At 36.5% G+C, this 23,620-nt stretch overlaps 2 protein-coding genes, 1 long non-coding RNA gene and 1 pseudogene across 9 annotated transcripts; 2 read left to right on the forward strand and 2 right to left on the reverse strand.

Moving 5' to 3' along the window:
* Positions 1 to 434: 434 nt before the first annotated feature.
* On the reverse strand, positions 435 to 3,529 carry LOC110885821. Of its 7 annotated transcripts, none has more exons than XR_004876093.1 (8): positions 2,712 to 3,529; positions 2,562 to 2,599; positions 1,859 to 1,917; positions 1,640 to 1,769; positions 1,441 to 1,567; positions 1,013 to 1,348; positions 745 to 923; positions 435 to 645 (listed from the first exon to the last, which is right to left on the reverse strand). XR_004876093.1 is itself a non-coding variant. In XM_022133539.2 (8 exons), the coding sequence occupies exons 5-8, from the start codon at positions 1,753 to 1,755 to the stop codon at positions 849 to 851; spliced, it is 654 nt and encodes a 217-aa protein (XP_021989231.1). In that variant the 5' UTR covers positions 1,756 to 1,769; positions 1,859 to 1,917; positions 2,562 to 2,599; positions 2,712 to 2,813; positions 3,202 to 3,529; the 3' UTR covers positions 570 to 848. The 7 variants fall into 7 exon arrangements, 5 of the variants coding, with proteins under 5 accessions (XP_021989231.1, XP_021989230.1, XP_035837426.1 ...); XR_002562440.2 differs by having other exon boundaries at positions 570 to 665; XM_022133539.2 differs by having other exon boundaries at positions 570 to 923; positions 2,712 to 2,813; positions 3,202 to 3,529.
* Positions 3,530 to 3,871: 342 nt separating this feature from the next.
* LOC110885820 lies at positions 3,872 to 4,893 on the forward strand. The gene is made up of 3 exons (XR_004876094.1): positions 3,872 to 4,357; positions 4,433 to 4,468; positions 4,564 to 4,893. It is a non-coding gene; the product is annotated as an uncharacterized LOC110885820 (long non-coding RNA).
* Positions 4,894 to 5,037: 144 nt separating this feature from the next.
* LOC110885819 (succinate/fumarate mitochondrial transporter) lies at positions 5,038 to 14,854 on the forward strand. The gene is made up of 8 exons (XM_022133536.2): positions 5,038 to 5,132; positions 5,260 to 5,312; positions 5,989 to 6,437; positions 6,531 to 6,680; positions 6,847 to 6,948; positions 7,019 to 7,171; positions 14,451 to 14,588; positions 14,786 to 14,854. The coding sequence occupies exons 3-8, from the start codon at positions 6,432 to 6,434 to the stop codon at positions 14,852 to 14,854; spliced, it is 618 nt and encodes a 205-aa protein (XP_021989228.2). The 5' UTR covers positions 5,038 to 5,132; positions 5,260 to 5,312; positions 5,989 to 6,431.
* A 224-nt stretch (positions 14,855 to 15,078) lies between these two features.
* LOC110882732 lies at positions 15,079 to 16,255 on the reverse strand (annotated as a pseudogene).
* Between the last annotated feature and the right edge of the window lie 7,365 nt (positions 16,256 to 23,620).

The raw sequence follows: 23,620 nt of genomic DNA on the forward strand, positions 1-23,620 counted from the left end.
GATAATATTGTACGTGGAGTTGTATGTAAGTGTATCTCACACGAGAAGTTAACCGTTTTCCCTAAATATTTTTATAGCCGGAAACCATTTTTCTACCGGTCCGCTGGTCAAAGTTATATATGTGTGTTTGTTTGTGTGTATAATTATACCCTTATACATTTATCAACTTAGGTTATGTCTCATTTGTTTAAAAGTCACACCCTTTAGTTTATTTTTTGCTCACACCCTTTCATTTAATTTATCAACTTAGGTTATGTCTCATTTGTTTGAAAGTCACACCCTTTAGTTTATTTTACTCCCACCCTTTCATTTAATTAAGCAACTTGGGTTATGTCCAATTTGTTTAAAAGTTGCACCCTTTAGTTTATTTTACTCACACTCTTTCATTTAATTATTATACTAGGCTAATGCCCGCGTTAAACGCGGCTTCAACAAAAATCCAATTATTTGTGTTCGAATTTAATATTATGTAAAAACACATACATTCGAAGAAGAAAAAATTATTCAAATCCCGATAAAATCAGATTAAGATCCAGTCAATCAATAAAGGGAAAATCGGATGGCACATATGGATGAAACTCACTTATGTCTATTGATAGCATCCAGTAATCAGTCAACAATCAATGGAAAAGATATTTTAATCATCTACCATAATAAAACAGCATCTGCAAATAGACGAAAAACAAAGGAAGACAGAAAAATAATTGCATATCAAGGCAGAAAGAAAAGTGGAAGGATTAATACCTTAGATTGTCTCCAAGCTTCTTCAACATCACTCAAATTAAATCTTTTAACATTACATGAACCGATAATCTCAACAGCTTGCTTAAGCCAATTGAACCCGTCAATCAATGACTTCCAAAAAGAACGATATGCATATGTAACATGATAACACTTGGCATCCACCAACAACAATTGAACCTCTTGCAGAAAGAAAAAAGATTAAATATCATTATATGATTATCACATCATGTGTACGAAGTTACAAACCTTATTTTTACTTCACGGTCACCTTGAGTGTGGGAACACTATCATGAAAAATTAGGGCTTTAGAACACCAATTGAAAAATGCATAAGTCTCTCGTAGTTTTGGAATCACAATAGAGTCAAAAGGGAGTGATAACTCATTTTCCATTATGGATTCCATCTTGGTAACATGATCTTTAAATGTGGAGATAACATCAAACAAAATCTTATCACCCACATCAAGAATATTCAAAAGGAACTCAACATCGTTTAGAGCAGAAAACGCATCACGCTCCCATTGCGTATATGTCTGTAAGACATCTTCAAGCAAAACCCGCTCTTCCAAATACATCTTTAATAAATTTGATTCCGAAACCAACTCCTAAAGAATTACATCATAATTGACAAATATGAGTCATAAATCACTCATATGAAACACCTAAAACAACCATCGTGAACAGAAATAGTTAAAACCTTCAAGTCGTCAACTTTAAGCAAGGAACTTGCAACTGACGTCAAAGAGAGATCAGAAACTAAATATGGTTTAGATTTTGTTAACCACGATTTTGCAATTGAAAGTGCATAGACATCCTCTGACGTCCTGAAATTAAACCAGTTAGAAGCTTTTAATGTTCTAGCCATAAATGTACTAATATTTACAGAAGATCCATACCTTACAACGTCTTCAAAATCAGACATTTGAACCTCACCCGCAAGAATATGTTTTGCTTTTTCTTCCAAACACAGCTTGTGCAAGAACATCAGAAATTTTCTTGAACACCTTCTCATTCTCAATTTGTAGCCTGAATGACATCCGCATTCATTTATTAATAAGAATCATAAAGATGTAACAAATTAACAATTAAAAAAGCATCATGCCAAGAGTTCATACTTGGTGGCCACAGTCATTACTTGCTGAATAGATTTCAAAGGCAATTTACTACGCAGCACCTGTAAATGTGTTCAGATATGTAAACAACGATTTTTAGGCAGGTTCCTTACAACAAATAACTAATGTATTGATTACTTATAAGCATTCATACAAATGTGGTTGAGAGTCAAAAGGGTCAACCTAACCAACCCCACCCAGCCTGTTTTGCATTGTCCAAAAATAACCTATTTCAACCTAATAACCAACCTCTGGCATCTGGTCAAAGCGAAAAAAAAAAAGAAGTATAAGTTGACTGTTTCGGATCTGTATTATTAGAGCCCCTAAATCATTTATTTATGATCATGACGGATCTTGTGCCGCCATTGTAACTTTAGACCCAAATAAGACCTGACACAAAAACTAATAAAAAGTAAAGGTCAGATGCAAGTAATTAAGGTTACATGTTAATTTAATTTAAATAAATTGAGAAATCTAATATATATTATAAACGAAAAACTTAAAAATAAATATTGACGACAGGCCAACCGGTTGCCTAACTTGACCCATCTTGGGCTTCTATCATGTAGGCCTAACTGTTAACGCCCAATAACGATACTTGTCTCTTAAGGGACTCACACATACTAAATGGGTGGGAAAAGGATCTTCTGAGATATAACAAGGGCATTTAATGACTGTCTGATAAGAAAAGGATCTTCACACATACCATGCCAGCTCCAATATATAACTTGTGACATTTCTTCCCTGCAATTAACAATCTGGTATCATATTTATGTTACAAAAATTAGCGAGAAACAAATGCATCACCTCACTTCAAGAAATTAAGGATCGAAGAATCATTAACAAATAAACTAACCTGGTCAATAGTTGCATATAAATATCTATCAAAGCTGCCAAAATAACCAAAGTGAAATCCTTAAGATTTTATCTAAATCATTGGACGTTGCCTTCTCCCTCCCTCGCAAAACAAAAGAATAAAATTGACAATATGAGGAAAAATACAAATAAAATCAATTTTCAAACATATCAGTTTCTTTTTCTTCCCAGAATTGTTCAACAAAAAGTACAACATCCTTTATTTAAACAAAGAAAGGGTTGAGTGGATTACTTGATTTTCATACTTACCTTAGAGATTTCAATACTTCAAAGGAGCAGATTACGGTTTTTAAAATACTCAAAACCATAATAAATGAATCAAAAATCCACATTAGTTTCTAATATTTGATCCCTAGAATAAGAACCTCACATAAATGAATTAAAAATCCACATTATCAGATGCAACAATCCTGGTTAAACATTGAAAATCAAACGCAAATAACATCTAAAGTTTTAAACTTCAACCTTACCTTCCTTGTTGTCACCAATATCCGACACTAAACCAGAAGTCACCAAAAAATTCGATCCACCACCAAACCTTAATTGAATAAACGGTGAGATATATGAACAGAGGACGTCGGCGAAAAGATATGACAGCGGCCACTTCGAGACCCCAACAAAGCCACCGATTGAAGAAATCATTGGATTCAAGTATAAACAGAGTGTTTGATTAGTGTTTCTCCAATATATGAAGAAGGTTGATTAGTGTAGAGAAGAAGGATCACCAGATGAAAGGAACGAATGAGGGGTTTCACAAAATTAGGGTTTCTGTTCTCTAAATATAGTCGGGTCGAAAAGATGATAAACAGATTTTTTTTTAAAAGAATTCGGATCCCGTGTGTCTAATACTTGCACACCATTTAGCCATGTGGATTGCTTATGTGGATTAACCAAGGGGTGACATGTGTCCCCCAATAGTCTAATAATCTAAATATTAATAAAAGACTACAAATAATGTCACATGTCATTTTCTCCTTCAAGCACATAAATTTTATTTATATTTATCTATATTATTATAAAAAGGAGAAGTGATGTACAAAAATGTAATTTTGCTATATGTACAAGTTTTGAAACAATATGTACAAATAAGTCCAAGCAGATAGAATAGGAAATTGAACAATTTTTTAAGACGCTCTAGGGGTAAACTCGAGAAACCCTCCTCCTGCATTTAAGATCCAGAATCCCAACTATCAAATGAAACGGCTGATTGAATATCCCATTATCAATTGAAATCAATAGATCACAACTCGAACCAGGCGATTACATCTGTTAGGTTTCCCTCTCTGTTCCGATGAAGATGGTGGTGCCAGGAAGAGGATTGCGGCTATATACGAGTATCATCTCTTTCACAAAACCTCATCATAACCCTATTTTTCCTTCTCATCGAGGTTTATACTCTGGTAAAGTATTCATGATTCGAATTTAAGATATGTGTTAATTTTTGTTTTGTTTAGTGTAACCTAATTTGAACGATTTGTAGATGTCTCGTATAAATGTCGCTTGAAGTTTTTGTTCATATTACAATCACCCCATGACTCTATTCTGGTGTTCTGCAATTGCTTCATCTTTTCGTAAGATGATTCTCAGAAGATTTTTGTTGATATTGGTACGGGTCATTTCATTGAGGTTTGTGTTTTTTTTTCTGTTTAACATTTTTGGTTTGTGTTGCTTTCATAAGTTAACTGCATTTGTTTTTTTTAGAATTAGGGTTTGTATATGGTGGACAAAGAGGTTAATGTAAGTCTCCAGAGAAGTAATTGGCATGTGGATGGGTCGATTAAAGGCTTAGATCATGGTTGTTCTCATTGTGGTTACTGCTTCTCCGATTGTAGGTCAGTTGCTTGAAAAGCTAAAAAAGGAATTAAGTCGTGAAGGTCATTTCCTTCTTTGTTAAGAGGAGTACATCATTAAATTGAAGGTATGAGATCTGGATTTCAGATTTTTCGCAGCTCTATTAATGGTGTGCAGACTAAATTTTTATTGTGAAGGGGGCAAATTGTCAAGAAATTTATAACGAGGTAAGGTTCTGAACATTCTTTTCCGGCGCTCACTACTTGTTAAATAAAGTTGTTTTTTTATTCAACGACATAACGAACAATTCATCATTAGATGTTAAGATTATGCTCGTTAGCAGCTTCTTTGTTGAGGAAGGTTGAGTGGATGTGGGATGGGTTTGGTGGCTAGATTCACTCGGCTCGACTAAGTCGTTTTGACCCATTATTATAGATCTGAATTTGGTAATAGACCAAATGGGATGGGTTTGGTGGCTAAATTACAACTTCTTGTAGAAATTTATAGCTTGTTGACTTTGGCAATCAGTCAAACTTACATACCAGTTACATACCTGATCAAGCCTTCTTCAGCTCGAGTCTGTCAAGCATAAACCCAATTCTCATATCTGGTATGCATTAGTTTGTTGTTACTTTCAACATATTATTTGAAATTAGCGTTTCTCAAGAAATTGATACATTTGCTTTGTTGAAAAGATTCTAATGTTAAAATCATATATCTGTTTGTCATCATTACAGGTACATAGATGGCTGAGTATAGCTAAAGGCTTGAACTGCATGGGAAATAAAAGGTTACTGTCTTTCTTAAACGATGTTTCTGTTGAAGTCGTTGTTGATTCTTTTTGTTTTTTTTACAAATGTAAATAGTGAAATTTGATTGTAGCTGCGTTGTTTTTGAGATAACTGTTGACCAATTTGTAAGACCATACCAGTTTGCATCCCGAGCAAACGTGTCAGCTATCGTCTAACGTTATTATAACACTAAATCTTAAATTTTACTAATTCTTAATTTTTTTTCCTAAACCTCACCCGTTGAAGTCAAAACGCATGAAGACTCGATAACTCCATACACAAGCCCAGCCAAACGGGTCAACTATTGTTATAACACAATTTCTTAAATTTTAGTAACTCTTAATTTTTCTAAACCTGACCCGTTCACAAAAAAGCGCACAAACAGTCAACAAGTAGATAACTCCATACTCGAGACCATGTAACACCATACCAGTTTGCACAAAAGCACATGAATAGTCGAAAACAGGGCTGAAAACAGGGCTGTTCGCAGGTTGATGCAGTGCGAATCCGAGGTGAATACAAAAAATTATGTGCATATAGACCCGTTTGACCCGTACATATTGATTACGCAAATTACGGTTTACTCATACTTGTAACTAATTTAGCGCAAAGTCGCAAAAAACTTGACTGGTCATAATTGTATTAACTTTGTGGTTTTTTTATATTGATTTTCAGAAGTTTAAAGACAATGACGGGGACCAAAAGCAAAAGATGCAAACATTGCTCTAAAGATTTGCCTGCAGACCCGGTTAAAAATGGTACATAAGCGTTGTCTACCAGCCAAGGAAGCGGCCAAGTGTAAGAGTGTCTGCAACTGCAAGGACTGGTGTGCATTACTATCGACTCACACATTCGAAAGAGAACATGCTCCCGCACGCTACTTCCATGTAATCAAAAAACATTGTTAACCAGTCTATTGATTCGTATACCATTCTCAACATGGGTGCAAGATATGCACTCTGATGCATCCACATTACGAAAGTCAGCGTTATAGCGTGAGGCTTCACGTATAGTCAACGAAGAAGGATTTCGCGCATTCTGGAAGGGGAATCTGGTCACGGTTGCTCACCGTCTGCCTTACTCGCCCTTTAGTTTCTGTGCATTTGAACACTACAAGAATGCTGGTACAAACGTCCTTTGCTGGTTGACCATTCTTGACTATATAAATTGCTTAAAAATATTAAATTTATAATATTCTTTTTTTTGGAAATTTATAGTTTCTGCAACTGATAATGAGAGCCGAGAATGGTGAGTCGAATATAAGCACTGGCTTGTTTATACGACTAGCTGGTGGTGGATTGGCTGGGATAACTGTCGCTTCTGTTACATACCCGTTGGATCTTGTACGGACCCGCCTTTCAGCACAGGTAGGAAATTAGGAATAATCGATTATCATAAACTTAAAAACATGTGCTTAAAAAGCGCGTCGTAGCAATGCATCATATACATCTCGCACGTTGGCTTTTAGGACCTAAACGCATCGTAGCGCCTCACGCCTTTTGTTGTATATAAACCTTTTCTTATATCTTGCAGAGAAATGTTATATATTACAGAGGTATATCGCACGCGTTACGCACCATCAGCAGGGAAGAGGGCATCTTCGGCCTCTATAAAGGACTCGGTGCTTGTTTATTGGTATCATTTCTATACGCTAATGGTTTTTTATATCTAAAATATCACTCAACTGACTGAATACTTTTTACAGGGTGTTGGTCCGAATCTAGCAATTAGCTTTTCGGTTTATGACACCGCAGGGTTTCGTGGTATATATAGAGGAATTTTGCCTGAATACTATAAGGTGGTGCCCAGCATTGGAATTTTATTCATGTCTTGTGAAATAACGGAGGCGCTTCAGGCGGTATATAGACGCTTTTTATATAGGTGCTTCAGGGTTTCGTGGTATATAGACGCTTGCAGATGACTCGGCGCGCAGGCGGACAACGTTTCTTTTAGTCATACAGGTAACACGGGGTTAGGTTATGACATCACCCGATAAGGCGATAATCACGATTAAATTATAAATTTTGTTTCTATACACAAAGATATAGTTTGTCCCTTTGTTTGGGGATTATATCACTGGTTTCATTTTGCATTCTATGGAGAAGGTGTATTTATGTAGTTTTAGAAAAGATCATTTGTTTAGCAAGTCACATTTTATATACTTCCACATGAATTTTTATACTAATATAGGCAATGAATAGTTTTGTTGTGACAATGTTTGCTTGCAAGCAGTGGCGGATCTAGAAATTTTTTCAGTGGGTTCTTTTTGATATATTCTCACTAATTTTTTCCAAATCATACAAGGTTTTCACTAATTTTTTTTTTCCTATTTTTACCAAACCAAGTGGGCTCATATGAACCCACAAAATAGGGTTGGATCCGCCACTGCTTGCAAATACTTCAAATATTTCTCATGACTAATGGTTCAAATGTATGTAGTCTTTATTGATATGGCATTCTTATCTTTTAACTTCAAATATGCTATATGTTTATACTTTTAGTTGTTTACTTATTTGTGTTAGAAAACAAAAACATATACTTATGTGAACTACATATTGCCGAACCAAAACAAAATGGAAAATATGACTTATTTATGCACCCAACTCCTTTCTTACTCTGGTAGTCCAGAATCTAGAATCTGTTTAGAAGGACCCATTTTAGTTCTTTTAATATGAAATGCTTTTTTTTTTCAAAAAAATTATGATTATGAATTACTAATCATATATGTCATTGTTGTCATTAATTATCTGTTCTATATGTATCTTTAGTTTTATTATTTTCGTTAACTTACTAATTCAGTGGGTCTAGCCTCCAGAATATGTGGTGAAGCGAAACAGATGGGTACCGAGTAAAGTATTGATTTTGGCCTGTAGAGTGGAGCACGAGAGATTACCGACTTTTTGTTCTTTGGTTAGAAGAAATATGAACGTGGGTTCTGAACTATGTGTGGGGATGCACCTGAAATAACGGAGCATCTTTTCATTTTCGCACACTGTATGGCAAGTGTTCAATCGCTCAATGATGCAAACCATGGGCGTAGCTTCGAAGGGGCCGGGAGGGGCGCCCGACCCCCCGAACTTTTCGCTCAGTAGTGTTATGTATGTATGTTTCGTATAGAATTTTTTAGATATATACGTTTTCGACCCCCCGGATTTGTAATTTTTAAGGTATAATTTTAGGTCCGGTGACTTCCGACCCCCCAGTCGGAAATCTCAAGCTTCGCCGCCACTGATGCAAACTATCGCCTATTTTTGCTTTTGGTATGCGAGACATGTTAAATCTTCATGATGGATCTGCAAAGGTTAAAAAGGCAATTCATGCCATATGTCTACAGAGAAGGTGATTGGTGACATAAAAAATGAGTTTTCTACGGATAAAGGCAAGGGCGAAACAAGTTGTGTTGAACTGGGAGATCTGGAATGGATTCTCCTTGCACAGATTAGGTTGGTATGTGATAGTTGTGTGGTTGTTTTGTTTTTGTTGCCTGGTGTATGCTGGTGTACGTTACGTCCCCGCTAACTTTTTGGTGTAATGAATAAATAAAAATACTAGCGTAGTAATTATTGCTATGTAACAAAGTTAGGAAGCACTAATGTTGCCATTTCTTGCATCTATCTTAAAACTCAACCTGCTTCGTAATAATTATAATGTACTCGATTAAAATCTTCATAACCAATATATATGAGTTTCAAATTTTAAAAACTTGCGTCTACGACTTGCACCCTACTACTAGGTTGTTGCTTCTTACTTCACCTCACCTCACCGTAACGAATAACCTACAAACGCCACACACACACACAACAAACCCCAATAACAATTATGAGACGACAAAACAAACAAACCCGCTGCAACGCGCGGGCATTCCCACTAGTTTAATTAATATATTTCTTTTAATACTAATAACCAATATATATAAATATCACTTATCTTTATTATTATCCTTATCTTTATTTTAATATTAATAAATCCAATTAATAATATTATAAATATCTAAATCTAATATCTAATAAATTATTAATATCCTTTGTTTTAGACCCTTTGTTTTTTTACTTATTAATAATATTATCCAAAACTTTTATACTTTTGCAATTTAGACCCTTTGTTTTTTTACTTATTAATCTAAAGTTTTTCCTCTTTTCCAATTAAGCCCCAACTTTTTTAATTTTCAATTTTGTTCCACCATACTTTTTATCATTCCCAAGCTTTTCGTTTCGTTCTAAATTTTGTGAGTTAACGCACCGCAACGTGCGTGTGGGGTTCAACATTTTTCGTATATTTTTCCCGTTTGGCCCGTCAAAACACATCTATTTTTTTCCGTTTGACACGTTCGCCGCAACGCACTGGTCCTGGATTAACTTAGTTATTTTTTCTATGTTTTACGTTTCGATTTAATTTCTCTGCAACGAGCGTGCGTAATTCAAAGATTTTACGTCTGCTTTTCGCTCGGCTTTATTTTTTCCGTTTTTATTTATTTTGTTTTACAAGTTTTCCGGTGTTGGTAATCGCTGATAATGGTATAGCATTAATACTACTTGACACAGTTTTACGACAACCGCTGCAACGCAGGGGCTTAATACTAGTTTACTTTATTATAGATATATATAGATATAAATACAACCCTATAAAAAGTAACATAAGATACCTTTGGCTAACTCAATAGTTGTGTCTCTTCACATCATACCCCTTAAATAATACACCTTTTAATATTATTTTCCCCCACACTCATTAAATTTTTAATTAATAATCGCTTTAGGTTTATCTTATTCCCACTTTATACTACATATACGTATGCTATATATCTAATTCTAATAAAAAAACTCCAACTAATGCCAAATGGCATTTTCTTATTCAAAATTCTAACTAATGACACATGGCATTTTCTTCTTTAAATCATTAATAATATTATTTAATTTACATCTAATTCTAATTAGTGATTATTAATAATATTATGCTATTAATATTAATTAAAATTCAAGATTACTTAATGCATAAAAAAATACTTAAAGATTTTATTAAAAATAATACTGCAACTTTATTTTAAAGGCGGTTATCTATAATTTTCAAAACCTATGATTTTAATAATTTTTAAATGAATAATTATGGTTAAGTTTTTCATATGATCTAAAATTTTCATGTCACATATTAGTTTTCGTTTTCCGATTTATTCTTGTATTTCACAATAATGTATGCTTAAGGTGAATATTGTGAACTTATTTATTTGTAATAGGATTTACGCCAATCACATATTTGTAATAGGATATTGTTTATTTTTTTAATGGGAAATGTTTGAATCTTATTTATTCTTGTTTTTCAGGTTATAAAGGGTTCATTTCAAAACAGATAATTTTTATGGGTTAAAAGGATTTGAGTCATGTTAGGCCAACGTGTCAACACCTTTTGTGCATTGTATTTTTTTATATACATTTTGTAATGTTTGATGTATTGTTTATGAGTAGCGAAAACATATTATTAAAAGTATAATATAAGATTTCTTTTAATAAAAAGATTAAGAACATTTTAAGCATTCAAATACTTTTGACACGTTTGATCATTTCACTTTTTTGCTTTTTAAAAAATGAAACATGTTACTCAGTTGAATATTTCCGACAAAATACGACTCTTTGACCGTTTCCACTATCATATGTAAAAATATAATTTAAGTCCTTTGATGTATTTAAATATGTATATGTATGTATATATATATATATATATATATATATATATTTACAATCGTGTAACACGCGGATCTATAAACGGGTAATAATAATCAAATTAACCATTCCATTTAGGATACTCAAGATTCTTCATCCCTCTTCTTCTTCCCACATCCCAACCGCCCAAATTAACCCTCTCCCTATTCCTCTAGCCTTCTTACTCTGTTCATCCACTATTAAAGTTACATGTACATCGCTTTTACTGTGTTCCTTCGATTAAACTATGTTCATTTGTTTCCACTATGTTCATTTAAATCCTATATTCCATGTTCATGGCTTCAATTAGGGTAAATTATATAATTAGTGGAAATTGTTCATGGCTTCAATTATACAATAACGTGATACCACCGAAACTGGCTCGCGGCCGCCCGTTTCTGGGGATTTGGGATCGGGGGTTGCGACACGTTTAGGTTTTAAAATCAAACTATGCCCCGTAAGGGCGTTTTGGTCATTTAATGACGTATAAAAGGAACTTGGGTACAATCTGATGTTATGATCATAATCATTCTTTTAAAATACTTTATTTATGATATAATATCAGTATGCTCCATAGGGGCCTTTTGGTAATTTCACACATGGTTTTGAAGGCTAATTTTGGAATCTGAGTTTATAACATATACCTACTGTAAAAATATTTTTATAATGATTTATAAAATCAGTAGGTAACAAGTCTTGATTGGTAGTTATGGTTTAAAACCTTACTACGCGCCGAAACGGCGATTAAGTCGCTAAATGACGATATATGCGATCTTTTATGAAAAGTGATATTACGGTCAGGTTTATATGACCAAAATATGTTATTTAATATGATATATTAGTAGTAAAAAGGTTTCGTATGATAATCATGCTTTTAAACCATTTTAGGTGCCAAAAGGGCATTATCGTCATTTGAAGACATAATTCAAGAACTTGTGCGTAAACTCAGTTTATAATCTGAATTGATATCCTAAATTATCCTAATTATGATATTAAATCAGTAGGTAATGAGTTTGGTATAAGGAATTATGCTTAAAACCGATCTATGCGCCTAAAGGGCATTTTGGTCACTTTAAAGCACAATTCACGACATTATACGCGAACTCAGTTTATGATCAGATCTATAACATCAAAATATGTTAAACATGTTAACATATCAGTACCTAAGTTGTTTGAAAGCTTATTAGTGTCTAAAACCTTATTTTTGCTAAAAAGGGCATAATAGTCAAAGTATGGCATATTAACGGAAACTTGCATAAGACTCGGATTACTAGTATGATCATGTAATATAATCCCAGAGGGTTATGCTACATTAAAATACGATCATAACAGAACCTAAAATCAGTAGCATACTAGTCTAATTCGGCTTATAACCAAAAGTCAACGTAGAAGTCAAACTATGCGACTTTTAGTTGCAAACCGATCCTAAACTTAGAATTTTTGGGTTAAACATGTTTAAATAATAGATACCAAGTTATTAAAGTGTTAAATATAATTTGTAACCCTTGCATTATTGGTCTAACTATTATACACAAATTTGCTCAGTTTGACTTTTTAATTAAATAGTTTGACCCGACAATTAACTAAGCAAACGAAGGAATTAGGAGGTGCCTTTTAAGGGTTAATCACCTACCTATCTATGGTCTTATACCCACATTCAATTTGATCAGTGGCTGGACCATTAGAGTTTAAACCGAAAGTCAAAGTTAATTTACGATATCTTGACTTTTTGGTTTTTTTAAAACATAAAACTGAACTAAGGAGGGAGCCAAGACACTTACAACAGGTCCTAGCTATCTTTTCTACAAGAAAACAAGTCCTAATCAGATCAAGAAGCTCCAGAACTTGAAAGAAGAGAAGAATGAATGAATGAGCAAATGAAAGTGTTGAACAAAGGCCTATTTATAGTTTTTGGATAAGATTAGGATTAAGACAAGTGTTTGGAAGGGTTAACCAGATCACTACACCTGTTAGGACAGTTGTATAATTGCCTTGAAGTCCAAGGATTCGGTTTTGATTGGATAAGAATGGAATAGAGTAGAGACCAAGAAAAATTCGTATCTGGCACTGGTATACGGATCGTATGGTCCTGTATACGGTCCGTAAGGACCTGCCCAGCTCATACAAACTTTTAAATATTGACACATTTGGCCCTTGCACTTGCATAGTTGAGTTTTTGGCACTTCTAACCCCCGTTAACCCCATTTCTAAGCTCTATAAGGAAGTTAAAGTATATTTAACTTCAACCATGCTCAAAAATATTATGGGTGCCAGTTCGTTCGGTCGTACGGTCGCGTTTTCCGCTTAATTACGACGAATGTTCGAACGGACGCGAAAACAATCCAGATTTCGCGACGGATGGTATTTTTGTATTCCCATCACTAAAATATAATATTTTAATAATTACAAACATTTATGGATGTGCGGGTATGGCCAGAATGTAGAATACGCGCGAATATGCATAGTTTCGCCGTTTTGACGCTTTTAGTCCCTTGAACGCATAAAGTTACGCGTAAAGCCATTATTTGATATCCAAGTCTTATATAGCCCATATAGGGATTCCCGAGAACGTGACCGAGCATACGGAGTCTCTGGTTCTCTTAAAGGTCGCTCGAAAGCGTAGTTTCGGCTTGTTGACGCTTTTGGTCCCTCTAATGCGCAAACTTGCGCTTATCATCATTTAATGGCATCAAAGCCCTATGTAGCCCATATTAAGGATTCTCAAAAGTATGATGGCACATCAAAATGCTTCGGGTTCGTTAAAAGGTCGTTCTGAGGTATAATGAAACATATTGACGCTTTTAACCCCTCTAACTCGCAAACTTGCGCGTAACTTCACTTATTGGCATAAAAGCCTTTAATAGCCAATATTAGGCATTCCCGAGAACATGATGAAACATAATGAAGCTCTCGGTTTGTTAAAAGGTCACTCAGAGGTAAGAATTAACATGTTGACACCTTTAACCCTTCGACGCGCAAACATTCACATAATTACACAAACGGCTCCTCTCGTCCAACAAGTGGCTCGTTTGAGAATACGGACACCGTATAAGGTCACTCAGAGGCCTAGTTTAGGCATGTTGACACTTTCAATACTTCTATAATCAAGGTTTTAGATTTTGATGAAATTAGTCCCTCACAGTCAACGTTTGACTTTATTAGGGTTCATTTCACGTGTCAACTCATTATTGGACACAATTTTACGAGGTGTTACATAAACCGTACCGGGTATATTCGGTACCGGTACCAACTAACGTGAGTTCTGTTGTTCCAGTCATTGATATTTCCTTATGCATGTTTTCTGCGCATCGTCAAAGGAAAATAACTCACTTTCAAGGATCAATATACTCTCCTCAACTTTAACATACCAAAAAACAAAATTCTTGTTGAACAACAAGAAGTGTCCAACAGTATTTGTGAATCATTTTCTTTCATTCTTATTCGCAGCCGCATCTCTCCCTCTCTCTCTCTCAACTCCACCCACATCTTCACAATCGGCGTCCACACTCCACTCCTCCATGGCGTGTTCATGTTCTAACAGGTCATGTTCGCGTCCTAACTCTTAGCATGTCTTATGATACTCTGGTAAGTTTTTTGTGTTTTAACAGGTCATGTACGTGTAACCTATTTATTATCAGGTTCGTGTTCGTGCTTGAAAAAAATTGACACGATAAGATTTCATGTCATGTTCGTGTTTGCCTATTTCGTGTTCGTGTCTTAACAGGTTGTGTATGCCTATCAGCCCTAATTCTTACTCTTCCATGTTATTGTTTGGTTGGTAGGGATCACTTTGCGTGTTAATCATCACAACTGGTCTCAACAGTGTTTGGAACATACACAAGCTTAACTGAGATCATTCAGCAGCTTTTATAATCATATTATGCATTCTGTATTAGAATTTGTATGACACTCTGTTGACAAGTTTATCAAAATCCTGTTTTGGACAAATATACTTGTTCAGTTGTTGCAGTTATGTATGTTATGCTTTGTCGTATCATTTATCGGTTTTGTTGTAGCAACATGACTCAGATCATTCTTAAAGCCAAACAACAGAAATCTTTTAGAGTCAAGACAGTGTAAAACTAGTTTCTGCATTCAGGATACAACCCAAACATGACAAAATCAAACAACCATTCATAATTCACTTAACTAATCAACCAAAAATGATACGAAAACAAAGGTTTCAAACAACATACATTGTTAACAAAGCTAGACCATCACTCTCCTTTGCACAACTTTAGCTTTCTCCGCATCTATAATCGCTTCCATCATCTTAACACAACTCTCCAACTTCCCTTCAGCATTCATAACCACATAATCAAAATTCTTCATCTACTTCAACTCTTCTCGAGCCATAGCCACCCTCACCATCAATGACTCCTTACTCTCCGTCTTCCTATCGATCAAACGCATAACCAACTCACTCTCACTCTCCGCCACCAAAAACACGAAAACCACAAAATCCAAAAGTATCTTCCTCAATGTAGATGCACCCTGAATATCCACCCTCAACATAATATCATACCCTTTAGCCATATAATCCCGAATTTGTTGTTTCGGTATCCCCTTATAATCCCCATACACCAATGCATACTCCAAAAGCTCATCATTTTCCACCATGGTTAAAAAATCTTCTTTACCCACAAAAAAAGTAATCTTTACCATGAACCTCACCAGGCCTCATTGCTCTACTTGTTGCAGTCACAACAAAGTGAATATTTTTTCTAACTTCAGTGACATTTTATCAAACAGTCTTTGCCCACACCACTTGGCCCACTAATAACAATCACCAAAGGTCTTGAACTTGGGCCTAATGGCTCTGAACTGAATGAAGAACCCATTGATGATTCCAGAGCCCGGTATAATTCCGTCCGGTCGGCGGTTTCCATATCCGGAATTTGGGCTCCGGCGGGCCTCCAGTTTTCGGACATGCTTGAAATTGATTTGGGGGTTTGAAAATTGGAGATTTTGGGGGTGAATTGAGTGATGATATGAAAAGGGTTTGGGGGTTTTTTGGTGAGGAAAAATGGGTTGAGACTGGATTGGGGGATGGTGGTATACAATTGTTGAATTAGCATCGAATCGGAAGGGGGGTTTGACGGTGAGATATATAGGGGTTTGGGGTTTAGTGGTGTTGGGATTATTGTGATTATAGGGATTGTTGGAAGTGATGATGGTGGTTTGAATTAACAGAGATGATCGGTGGAACCGGATGATTTGAAGCTTATAAGTTCGAGAAAGTTAGAAGAACCAACCATTTTGCAGGGGGTGAGCAAACTGAACTACCCGACCCGACCCTAGAACTACCCAACCCACCCTAGAACCGACAACTTAGTGAATCATTACCCGAGTAAATAGTCTCGGTTCCAGTTATTTTCGTAATCGGGTATATGGGTTCCTGGTTATATGACCAACCTATACTTTTCCCCATTTTTTCTCAAAAGCAACTGAATATTGATGATTGACTGACTTGAACACACTGAATACTGATGATCGATTGAACACAACACAAAGTATAGGCTGGATGGTATTTGAAATCAAGCAAGGTTCAATGGTGAATTTTGTTTCAGTTTCAATCCATTCATGGTGAATTTTTCAAATTTATTCATTGTATGACTAATTTGAATTCATTTCATTTCATCATGCAAGTATTGAAGATTGATTGAAGAATTATGTATAATGATCGAACTGTAAATTGAAATATGATATACGTTAAACATATACGTCCAAATTAAAGAGTGAAAGACATATACCACCTAATAAACAGTTCAAACAAAACATAACTAAAAGACTGTGAAATTTAAATTTCAAAAGAAAAACATAATCATCCGATTGCTTCCTGGAATACAACTATTTGCCTGGGGTGGATTCGCCCCCACCTGGTTCTGGCCCGCTTAGCATCAGGTCTTCATCATCCCCCACGGCTCGGATGCCCCGGCATCATCCTCCCCTGCCTGAAATCGACTCCCCTACGAGTCAAACGGGTCGTGTCATCCCAACATATTGAGCCAAATCAGCCACATTGATATCTGCCACTGTTGCAGTAGCAAATACAATGTAGTTTAATCTTAAAAGCATTATCATTTATGTGATATAATTTGGAAGTGGCGAATGAACTGTAGTTCAACTAGCATTGGAGGGAATTGAAGTTTCGGGGTTGACGGCCATAGGTCTCAAAGTCGAATCCAATCCCAATAGGGTTTTACCGCAATGGGCCTCTTAGGCAGTGAGTCTTCCTCAGATTTGGAGATGGTGGCTTAGGTTACCCAACATTGTTTGCTATCGTGGGCGTATAGTGTCGCCTTTTGCCATTGGGTTATACATGATAGTTGGGCTTTTATTCGTTGGGCGTTCAAAAAATGAGATAAAATTTGGAAGTGAATGCCCCAATTAGGGGGATCAATACTACAAAGAATGAGTAAATCACAAATAAGTATGATACTAAAAACATGTCACATTATAAACTAACATCCCTCCTCAAGCGAAAGGGTGGCAACCCAAGTGGTAGCTGCAAGTGAAAGAATTCAAACTAGGACCGAGGAAGACTCTTAGAATGAAATGGTGATTATCACAAAGTAAAGTGGGATGATCTGGGGAAGAGCTTGTAGTTCACGAAGTAAGTGAGTAACCCAGATAATCTCAACTACAGCAGATGCCATAACATGATTTTCAGACTCACAAATGGACCGGGAAATCGTTGGTTGCTTATTTGCACTCCTGGATACCAGATCGGCGCCAAGAAATATGGAATAACCGTATGTAAAGCGACACGTTTAAAGACAGCGTGCCAAATCTGGATCAGAGTATCCCAAAGCAAACATGTAGGTTTGCTAAAGCTGAGACCGAATGCCAAAGTGTCGAAGAATCTGTTTGACATGTTGGTAACGAAGAACCGTTGGGGATTGGAGAAACTGGCTCACCTTGTTCACAACGTATGAGATATCAGGACGAGTGATCGTTAAATATACCTACCTTAGACCAAGTCACCATGGGATAGTTGAAGGTATAGAGATCGATGACCTAATAGTGACAGTCTGTTGAGAAGTAGCATCGGTATGGGGTTCAAGGACATTGTTGGTGGCATTAGTGTCGGTTGCGGATAAGGAAGCAAATGAACCAGGGGTTGATGGGTCATTTAGTACCTGAAGTGTATGTAACTTGTTAAGATTTGGTCTAGTATTGACCGAGTTTATTGCAAATGAACGTTGGGCAGAATAAGAAGTCAAATATAGTACCGGTTGTTAAGGATAAAGTTTAATTTCTTATTGGTTTTTATATTCCCACGTTTGTAATGTTGTGGCTATTTAAATCCCTTTGTTTTATTGAATAGAGTATGTTGGGGAATTTCAGAAACCGGACGATCAGAGAGGCGTGTAATCACTCTCAGATCAAATTATTTCGGTGGTTCACCCGAATAATTCAATCGGATACAACTCTGATTTCGAGAAATTGAACTAGTGTATGTTCTTTGTGTGAATTGATGAACCAGAAAAATTGTGATAAAAAAATTGAATACGAAATTAGCTCGACCCCAGCCACCCTTGGACCCCGCCAGGGGCTGCCGCCCCTTGGACATGCTCCCAGGGGCGCTGCCCCCGGACCCCCGCCAAGGGGGCGCTGCCCCCTTGGAACCCCCGTAGAGTACGGGCTCCGCCCGTACACTTTGAATAATAATAACTCAAACAAGCGTGCACTCCCGCACCTCCTAACTTGCTTGATGTGTATTATTATTCGCTTTGATCACCAAGTCAATCCCCCGACTACACTAAAATATCTAACATTCCTCCCCCATTTTAGCGTAATCCTTGATTAACTTAACAAATTCACAACAAATCAAACTTATGCATAAATGAAATATCGCAACGATTGAATTTCACATTAGTATATTACACATTCCAAATATTCGAATATAGGGGTGTCGCTAAGGATTGAACCCTTTCTATTCAGTGAATACATGAAGATAATATACACACAAGTTTACATACTCTAATGTTCTTTCTTGACACTATTTTTACTAGCCTGTGTCCCATCCTTCAATGAACATATCAAAGCCAAGTCCTAGCTTCTTGAAGCGGCTAAACTTCATGCTCATATAGGTAGCTCTTTATTCTTGCACCTGCATATGCAATTTTTCAAAGAACTATTAAGAAGAGAACCTTCAACCTCCTTTAAATTGCAGGTCTGAACACATACCTTGGGATGATGCTACTAATGTGTTCCAATTTCTAGATGTTAAGCTTTCCACATTGAATTCAGCACCTAACGTCATATTAGGTGGGAATTGGGTATCTTAACACGAGAAATCTCAGGTGGACTTTAATCCCATCCCTACAGCCGCCTTGTGCACAAGATCTCTACATAACTCTTTGGTTAAGTGGTCGGCTAAATTCTGTTGAGTTCTCACAAACTCCACCGATATCACCCCTTGCGTGATGAGCTCACGAATCATGCTGTGTCTAACACCTAAGTGTCTAGACTTCCCATTATACACTTGGCTATATGCCTTAGCCAAGGTAGCAGCACTATCACATCTAATAGATATTAGTGATATAGGTTTGGGCCACAATGGAATCTCATAAATCAAGTTTCTTAGCCACTCAGCTTCTTTGCCAGCTGCGGCTAATGCTACAAACTCAGACTCCATTGTCGAATCAGTTATGCAAGTCTGTTTCTTAGATGCCCAAGATATGGCACCTCCTCCGAGCAGAAAAGTCCATCCACTCGTGGAAGAATGATCTTCCTTGTTTTTAATCCAGCTTGCATCCGAATAACCTTCTAAAACCGAAGGAAATCCAGTATACGTCAAACCATATTTCATGGTTCCTTTCAAGTACCTAAATACTCGATTCATTGCTTGCCAATGACTTGCACCTGGATTGCTAGTATACCTACTAAGCTTTCCAACAGCATAAGCTATATCCGGTCTAGTGCTAATCATGGCATACATGAGGGATCCAATGGCCCTTGAATATTCAAGTTGGCTTACAGCTACACCTTCATTAGGTGAGAGCTTAAAAGCAGGATCCATTGGAGTGCTAACCGGAGAACTATCATGAAAATTTAACTTTTTCAATATCTTATCAATATAATGAGATTGAGAGATAGATATGCCATTGTTCTCCCTTTTGATCCTTATACCAAGGATCACTTCCGCCTCCCCCAAGTCTTTCATATCAAAACAAGATGACAAAAATTTCTTTGTTTTATCAACTTGATCCTGGTCAGTACCGAAGATCAACATGTCATCTACATATAGACAAATTATGACTCCTTTCCTAGAATCATCAAATTTGCTATATACACACTTGTCTGCTTGGTTTAATACAAAACCATTAGACAAAACCACTTCATCAAACTTTTGATGCCACTGTTTTGGTGCTTGCTTTAAGCCATATAATGACTTAACTAGCTTACACACCTTATGCTCATTGCCAGGCATAACAAAACCCTCTGGTTGTTTCATATATATCTCCTCATCCAAGTCACCATTCAGGAAAGCAGTTTTCACATCCATTTGATGAATTACAAGATTGTGTATTGCAGCCAAGGCAACCAACAATCTAATAGTGGATATTCTTGCTACAGGAGCATATGTATCAAAGTAGTCAATTCCTTCCTTTTGTCTAAAGCCTTGGATAACCAATCGGGCTTTAAACTTTTCAATTGAATCATCTACTTTCCTCTTCTTCTTGAAGATCCATTTACAACCAAGTGGTTTACACCCAGGGGGTAGATCAGACAGTTTCCAAGTGTTATTCTGCATAATAGAGTCCATCTCATCATTTATAGCTTCTTTCCAGAAAGCTACATCTCGAGATGCCATGGCTTCACTATAGGTTTTAGGATCTTCCTCAATATTGAAGCAATATTGATATTGAATTTTAATTTCTTCTCTAGATCCTTCAACCAAATATAGCTGAAAATCATCACCAAATGATTTAGCTTTTCTTGCTCTACCACTCCTCCTAAGTTCCGGAGGAGTATCAATCACTTGATCAGCCACGTGAGAGTTACTAGAGTGGGGAACCACGTCTCTAGGTCTAGGCATTGAAGAGAATCTATTCTCATCGTACTCTGCAGTTCTTGCCTCAATAACCATATGCACTGACACGTAGTCATTTGGTTCTATAACATAGAACCTGTGAGCAAATGAATGCTCCGCATACCCAATGAAAATGCAGTCAACACCTCTTTCCCCTATGTTCCTTATCTTAGGATCAGTGAGCCTCACCACGGCTCTACAACCCCAAACTCTCAGCTTATGCAGCTCAGGTGGTTTTTTATACCATAGCTCATAAGGGGTGGTCTTGTTCCTTTTATTTGGAACCCTACTTAGCAAATAGCAGGCTGTCAACATAGCCTCACCCCAAAAGCCCTCACTTAGGCCCGAATAGGACAACATGGTATTGACCATTTCCTTTAAAGTCCTATTTTTCCTTTCCGCCACACCATTTTGTTCCGGTGTGTAGGGAGCTGTGGTATGGTGTATTATTCCAGTAGATTGGAAATACACCGGATCAAAGTACTCACCACCTCTGTCCGTATGTAGGGTTTTGATCAACCCACTCCGATGAAGCTCTACTTCTTGTTTATAAATCTTAAACTTTTCAAGAGCTTCATCCTTAGCATGCAACAAATAAACGTAACAAAATCTAGTAGCATCATCTATAAATGTTACTACATATTTTTTATTACCTAGAGATGGTGTAGCATGAAAATCACATAGATCACTATGTATCAAATCTAACACTTTAGTTTCCCTATGAACATGTTGCATGAAAGGCTTTTTAGTTATCTTATTCAACTTGCAAACATGGCATTTATCATTGTTTATGTTAATAGGCGGAATTAAGCTCATTTTAGACATTTCTTTAACCCTTTTATAATGTACATGTCCTAGTCTAGCATGCCATAATTCCGATTCATTCAAGTTGTTTTTACTACTAGTTGAAGCTATACAATTTGCATTACTAGTTGAAGGTACATCATTAACATTACTAGTTGAAGCAACACAAACAGATTCATTCATGAACGAGACATCAACATTCAACATAAACATACCATTACATAGATAACCGAAACCAACAAAGGTACCATGTCTTGACAAGATATACTTGTCATTTTTCCAATACTTGTTTGTACCCACAATTATTCAACACAATGCCACTTAACAGATTCTTTCGAATCCCGGGCGCATACAAAACATTGTTCAAAAGTAAAGTTTTCCCAGAAGTAAACACAAGATTAACAGATCCTATTCCCTTGATTGGTTCAGTTGCAACATTCCCCATCTTTATGACAGACCCGTCTTCGATTGGTTGAAAGTCTTTAAACCAACGAAGATCCTTGCACACATGACTTGTTGCACCTGAATCAACCCACCAAGCAATGTCATCATCCTGCACATAAAATGCCTCAGAAATTAGTGACACATAATTCTGAACCGAATTATTAAATTGTACTAAATTCTGACCTTGCTTGCCCGGGTCCTTGGACCCGCTAGAACCAGCCTCTTGCTTGTCCTTTGAACCAGATTTCTTGTTTTTCTTCATCAACTTACAGTCCTTCTTAAAGTGACCAACCTTACCACATTTCCAGCAAGGGTAATTCGGCTTTTTGTTTGAACCCGAATTGTTGTTTCCTTGAAACTTGCGTTTCCCTTTGAACTTACTGTTTCCTTTGGACGATTCACCCGTTTCAGCCATGTTTACAGAACTTGATCCAGCCCGTTTCTTATCATCATTGACCACCACATTTTCCTGTGCTCTCAAGCCTTCTTCAATTCTGAAGTGGCTTCCAAGTTCAACCAAAGTTAACTCTCCTTTCTGATGTTTCAGATTATGTTTAACATCTCTCTAGGAAGGAGGTAACTTGTCAATGATACTCGAAACAGAGATGGATTCATCCATCTTCATATCATGTTGGGCAAACTGCCCCAGAATTCGTAGCAATTCATGATATTGTTCCATCACAGGCCGTTCATCAACCATTTTGTAATTATTGAAATTACTGACAAGAAACTTCTTACTAGAAGAATCTTCTGCCATGTATTTGGCTTCCAACGTGTCCCACAGTAATTTTGCAGTTTCAACATTTTGATAAACATCAAATAAGGGATCAGACATACCGTTCAGGATGTGGCCAAGACAGATATAATTGTCGTTCTCCCACTTCGACCTCTTCCTGATTTGCTCCAGATTTCCCACCTCCTGTATCTCCGGGATTGGAGTAGTCAACACGTACACAACCTTCAACGAACTCAGAAGAAAATGCATCTTCTTCTGCCATCTTCGAAAGTCCACACCTTTGAACTTCTCCAGTTTGTTCTCCTTGATTATCATATCTTTCATCGATCCGCTTGCCATCTTCACAGAAACTAATTTGATCTTTGTTGGGGAATTTCAGAAACCGGACGATCAGAGAGGCGTGTAATCACTCTCAGATCAAATATTTCAGTGGTTCACCCGAATAATTCAATCGGATACAACTCTAATTTCGAGAAATTGAACTAGTGTATGTTCTTTGTGTGAATTGATGAACCAGAAAAATTGTGATCAAAAAATTGAATACGAAATTGAATACGAAATTAGCTCGACCCCAGCCAGGGGCTCTGCCCC

Source organism: Helianthus annuus, chromosome 13 (genome assembly GCF_002127325.2).
Source record: "Helianthus annuus cultivar XRQ/B chromosome 13, HanXRQr2.0-SUNRISE, whole genome shotgun sequence".
Lineage (NCBI taxonomy): Eukaryota > Viridiplantae > Streptophyta > Magnoliopsida > Asterales > Asteraceae > Helianthus > Helianthus annuus.